The sequence below is a fragment of the Staurois parvus genome, unplaced genomic scaffold (genome assembly GCF_062004578.1).
Source record: "Staurois parvus isolate SC_StPar_1 unplaced genomic scaffold, SC_StPar_1.0 ptg000006l, whole genome shotgun sequence".
NCBI lineage: Eukaryota > Metazoa > Chordata > Amphibia > Anura > Ranidae > Staurois > Staurois parvus.
In genome coordinates, this window is record NW_028317802.1 from 8,520,613 (window position 1) to 8,526,612 (window position 6,000).

At 42.1% G+C, this 6,000-nt stretch overlaps 1 protein-coding gene across 1 annotated transcript in view; it reads left to right on the forward strand.

Annotated features, from left to right (window-relative positions):
- Nucleotides 1–938, forward strand: part of FCHSD1 (FCH and double SH3 domains 1) — a 129,159-nt gene extending 128,221 nt beyond the window's left edge. The window contains exon 20 of the mRNA XM_089653676.1: nucleotides 502–938. Within this exon, the coding sequence (XP_089509802.1) occupies nucleotides 502–561 (60 nt within the window). The 3' untranslated portion in view covers nucleotides 562–938. The remainder of the gene's footprint in view (nucleotides 1–501) is intronic.
- Nucleotides 939–6,000: the final 5,062 nt, after the last annotated feature.

The window sequence follows — 6,000 nt, forward strand, 5'->3', positions numbered from 1 at the left end:
AGACTATTAACAGTCCCCTTAAGGAACTTACTGCTTTTATTTTTTTTTAAACCAACTTAACACCAGAAGATTCGTACCAAAAACAGACTGGATGATGGTGGGGGGAGGGGGGGGGGCTTTTGATTTAGGAGGGGTTCAGCAGGGGGAGCTTTTGATTCAGGAGGGGTTCAGCAGACACCCATATAAAGCCACTGTTTACAGTGTGGATACAGGGTCTATGGGTTCAGACTCCGGAATAATAGTTTAGCATAGCTGCCTGTGTGAACTATAGTCAGGCAATAGCTTTCATTTGTAGCCCTAATGAAAGGGCCCTTTTGTACCCCTGAAATGTTTGTTGTGACGTTCAGTAAAGCTATTTCTGGGCTTATGAAACTTTGTAATGCTTTAGGCTTCTGTTTAAAAATAAATGTGTTATTAACAGGTTGACTTTAGTGCATCAGTTGTGATATCCATTATGCATAGGGTCTCAGTTTTTTTTTTTTTTTTCACTTCCACTTGTAGATGCGAGCAGCACCTCCACCTCCAACCAAGTCCCCAGACACCCTACCTGCTGACCACTGACTGTGATTATGTGGCTTGTGCCTTGCATGTCAAGAATATCAACAAGCCTACTACGATCTATGCAAATTGGATTGTGGCAAGAATTCTATGAAACCAATGTCAGCCTTTCAGTTTACCTGTTTCTGGGACTTTGTGAAACTGGAAGACTTTACCAAAGAGTGAAATTTTCCTCTGAATACAGTATTTCACAAGACTTGCCGAGAAGGTCATATTTAATTGACTCCCTATGTGAAACGTCTTCTCTTTTTTTTTTTATACCCCATCTTTGCACTTTTATTAGATTTCAAAAGGAAATGTTCTCATGCTTTAAAATAATTTATGCTTATTGTATTTTAAAGGCTTTAGAAGAAAATTAAAAAATATTTATCATAATTAAAGTGCTTGAATATGGCAGTAATTCTATCTGACCTGTCACCAAGTTTAATTTTGTCTCTGCAGCTTGAGTGTTCTTTTCTTATTATTGTACTTTTTGAAAATGTGAATCTTCTTTTTTTTTTTCTGTATTTTATATGGAGAAGTAGTATTCTAGGGATTATGAAAAAAGAAGAAATTCAATATATATTCATAGGATTAAACAAAAGATGACTAAGCTGCTAGAAGGCGGTGGAACAAATGTGTGCAGAGTTTGATGATGGGTTCCTGTGCTGAGAACCTGGGACCACCGTGTCAACTGATATCAGACTGGATATATCTAGATCCAGGATACAGAAAATACATCAAAGGATCATGTATGTCTAAAGAGATCCCACATACAGTTACTATGTGATGCAAGGGCCTCAAGGGAAACTAAAGAACTTTCTTTACCTTTCCTGACTAAGCCAAATCCTCTAATTCATTCCTCTCCAAGGCCCTGCAGCTCAGTGGGAGAGTCGGCATCAGACTGTGCTGAATCTCAAGCTACAGGCTTGAGAATAAGCAGCAACAATGCTAATAGTGCAAGCAGGCATAGCCCACATGAGTGACAACTGTGTTCTAAATGTAAGAGCCATGGAGCATTGTTGCCACCCAGACACAGGAAGCTGCATTAGCTGGACTTCACTGGCAGAATCAGTTGGTAATTTCCATTTCCAAGGGAGCGAAGACATTGTTTACACTTGCGGTTGGTGGGGAAGGGGGGTGTAAAACACCTGGCTGAGCCATGTTTTTACCACACCCATCCACTCTCCCTTAAGCTGCAAAGACTACGAACTGGGGGTGTAGGCATACTGCGGTGTGGCAAACATTCTCTCCTCAGTTTCATCGACAGGCAGTACCACCCAGCAGAACACCTTTTCATGGGTGTATAGATCTACTGTATGTGCCAGTGGGGAAAAAAGATTACAAAAAACCTCAGAAGGAAGGGGTGAGAGCTTCATCAGTTCAATAGATACCAGCCAACATTTGGGCCATGTCTATACCCGCTTGTCTGACAGAAACCAAGCAGACCGGATGCTGGTTTTCCAACATGCCTATCAGTGCTGGCAGCCAATGGCTGCGAGCGCTGACCAGTGTGTTCTGGGGGGAGAGAAGAGTCCTGTCACTACACAGCAGCTCAGCAGGGAGATGGCTGTATGAACATCAGGTCAGTATGCATAGCGAGCTCCACTTGAGATCTTCGTATTTTTCCCATTCAACCCAGTGTGCTGAACGAAGAAAAAGAAATTAAGTGTGTACCAGCAACAGGCCTTATTATTTTATTATTATACAGGATTTATATAGCGCCGCCAACAGTTTGCTCAGCTCTTTACAATATAACGGGAGACAATACAGCAACAATACAGTTCAATACAAGAGGGAAAGGAGGGCCCTGCTCCTCGGAGCTTACAATCTAGGAGGGAGGGTTTAAAACTGGTGACGAGGAGGTGACACAGTGCCTTCTCACAGCCTGTCAGATGCAGTCTAAGGAGAGATCTGCATTGGATCTCCTCTCAGAGGGCAGAACAAGTGTAAACGAGCCCTAAGAGGGGAAAAAAAAGTGCAAATGCACTTAACGAAATTCTGCTGCACCTTTTTAATAGGCCATAGTTCTAGTTTACATTTTTTTGTTATCCTAGGTGCCCCATTTATGAAAAGAGATTCAATTAAAACTTTGGCATTTTTTTTTTTTCTTCAGACTTCATACATGCAACAGAGCAGAAAATGTTGTTTAAAGACAAATGGATATCATAAATTGCAATTCACAGAATAGGTTGCGTGTTCCTGAATTGATCGTGTTGGAGGAGGCATTTTTAGATATCGAAGAGTGATCGGTGGATTCAGCTGAATGCAAATGAGTATTGAGCGCTTGTGTTGAATGGCATGCCACCCAAAGGCAGGCTGCTTTACTGTTGGGGGGGATAAAGTGATGTTGTAAAAGAAGCGATACTGATCAACCTAAAACTGCAGTTCAAATGTGTGCATTGTTTGCGGCTGCACCAGCACATCGATTACTACTGTCAAGCAGCATGTTTACTCGCATGTTGCATACGCCAGATGCTTTTGTGGGTCAGTAATACTATTTAAAGTGGTTCTAAAGGCAGGACATTTTTTGCATTGAGGTAAAAATGCCTTACTACTTACTCCCTCCCCCACCCCCTCCCTAGACATTTACCTGACTCTTCTCTCAATCTAGCTCTGTGCCTTGTTGCAGCATCGCTGTGCTCTCTTCTCACTGGACAAAGGCAGAAGTTGTAACCATTGGCTTCTGTTGTCAGTCAAATCCTTTGTGGAGGGAGCATGGGTGGGGCTAAGCCACAATGAGTGTGTCTATGGATGCACACAGCCTGGCTCGGGAGCACGCCTGTACAAGTGCTTCCACAGCACACAGCTTGGGGGCGCACACAGAAGAGGAGTGGACAGCGCCAGTGCATGATTCCAGAAGAGGAGTTGGGGACCACTCTGCAATACCTTTTGTACAGAGCAGGTGAGTATAACATGTTTTAAGAAAAGGAGCCTTTACAACAGCTTTAATTGCTCTTCCCAAAACTAGCTTTTCACTAAAATCTCAGCTATGCTATCTCAAAGGCTGTATTCAATCATGTTAAATCTGCTGTTTTCATTAAAAAAATCCATGGTAATCATATCATCGTGCCTTTTTTTTTTCTATATTTTTTTTTACCCAACATACTTTCTGTTATAGGGTGACAACTGTCTCGCAAGTTGTGTGCCTACATTGTCTTTCTGTCACGTGCCTCTGAAGACTGCAAGTGGGCACACCCACACAGCACAGTCATGGAAGCGTGTGTGGCGCAATGATTTGCAGCTGCTGTTGGAGTGAGATAACATAGCCTGGAAGTAGATAAAACTGCTTTCTTTTTGAGCTGAGATGCAAATTAGGTTTAATAAAAAGCTTAAAACAGTTTCTTTAGATTAAAAAATGCTCTTGGCAACTGAATCCTATCTATTTAGGATCTAGATCGATTTTAAAGGGGTTGTTAACCCTTGCATCTACCCAGTAAAGTGACTGGCCTCAGGTGATACATAGAGATGACACAAATCCTCCTACATAAGTTGTACCTGTTTATCTACACTTTGAATACCTGTAGATGAGAAAGCTGCAGATAAACAGGCTCCTGGCTGGACCTACTTATGCCCTGTTAAGGTTCGTTTTTTTTTTTTTGTGTTTTTTTTCGGGGGGGGGGGGGGGTTGTATTTCTGTCCTTTTTTGTTGGTGGTTGTTGTAGGTAGATTTATTCCCCTATTTTGTTTCCATATAGTGCCCCTATGGGATCCCCGTGGCTGCCAGGATCTCCTTTTTCACCTGCCTACTGGACTGGATTGCTCCATGCACATACCATATGGTTCTAGCTTCTTTCACACAGGCCGCTTGTGATCATATGACTTTGGTGTGATGCAAACAATGCAGTATGTCGTTTTTAGTCCCCTTGTACATGGGCGTCATAATTTACTGATGTTCATGAACTTGTGACGCTGGTGAGAAATGGGACAAAAACTTTAACAAGGTGTGTAAGCAAAGAGATGAGTAAAATTCTTGCTCATTGCCAGTATTGTAATCTCATTTGTACTTATAATGCCTGTGTGCAATGGGGCCAAAATGAGTAAACACGCAAGTAAACTACTGGTGAACAAATGAGAAATTTTCTACATTTGATTTACTACTCTATGCTCAATGCTGTATTACTGATCTTGACTCAGCTGTGTGCAGGGCCCCATAGACGACAATGCATCTCACGTAAGATGATTCCCATGGGCAACGGCCTTTATATTGTCTTCAGGCAAGTGCAAAGTTTTGATATCACTTTGCTTATTGTGTTTGTTTTACTAAAAGGTCCAAGAAATAGCACCCGAGGAACAGAAAATATTGAAACGCAGCAGACTTCAGGCTCATTTTGATTCTGGGCTAACCGCTTCAAATTTACCCCTGGGTTGGGGCAGCCGCAACTCATGATGGTTATGCACACCATTGTTATGGTTTTAGAGCTGTAATATGGATCAAATTAGATAGCCTGATGGACATGTTTTTAGCACTTTATGAATAAATAATATATATTTTATGTATATTTGTGTGGCTCATTTGGTATTCCAATAATCCCCTGCAGCCAATTGAGGACTCCTTTTTTGCATGCAAATCTTTGCTTGGGGCTGAGTACAGAAGCACATTTGTGTTTAGGGTCTGAGCATTCAGAAAGTAGGGGGTGGGGAGCTTAACTTTCACTATAAAGAGCTCTGGGAGCTGATTGGAGGGAAAAGGACATACCCCCTCCCCCATGCACACAGGAACAGAACTCAATCACAGGCTGTATGTTACAGCTCTCTCCCCATCACTTTTTGTAATTGCTGTCAAGAAAACTTGTCAGAAGTGACTCCTGCAGAGAAAGGCGGCAGTAGACTGAAATGACTTGGTGTCCTGGAAGACAAGTACACACGATATACAGTGGGGCAAAAAAGTATTTAGTCAGCCACCAATTGTGCAAGTTCTCCCACTTAAAAAGATGAGAGAGGCCTGTAATTGGCATCATAGGTAGACCTCAACTATGGGAGACAAAATGAGAAAAAAAAATCCAGACAATCACATTGGCTGATTTGGAAAGAATTTATTTGCAAATTATGGTGGAAAATAAGTATTTGGTCACCTACAAACAAGCAAGATTTCTGGCTCTCACAGACCTGTACCTTCTTTAAGAGGCTCCTCTGTCCTGCACTCATTACCTGTATCAATGGCACCTGTTTGAACTTGTTATCAGTATAAAAGACACCTGTCCACAACCTCAAACAGTCACACTCCAAACTCCACTATGGTAAAGACCAAAGAGCTATCGAAGGACACCAGAAACAAAATTGTAGACCTGCACCAGGCTGGGAAGACTGAATCTGCAATAGGCAAGCAGCTTGGTGTGAACAAATCAACTGTGGGAGCAATAATTAGAAAATGGAAGACATACAAGACCACTGATAATCTCCCTCGATCTGGGGCTCCACGCAAGATCTCACCCCGTGGGTCAAAATGATCACAAGAATGGT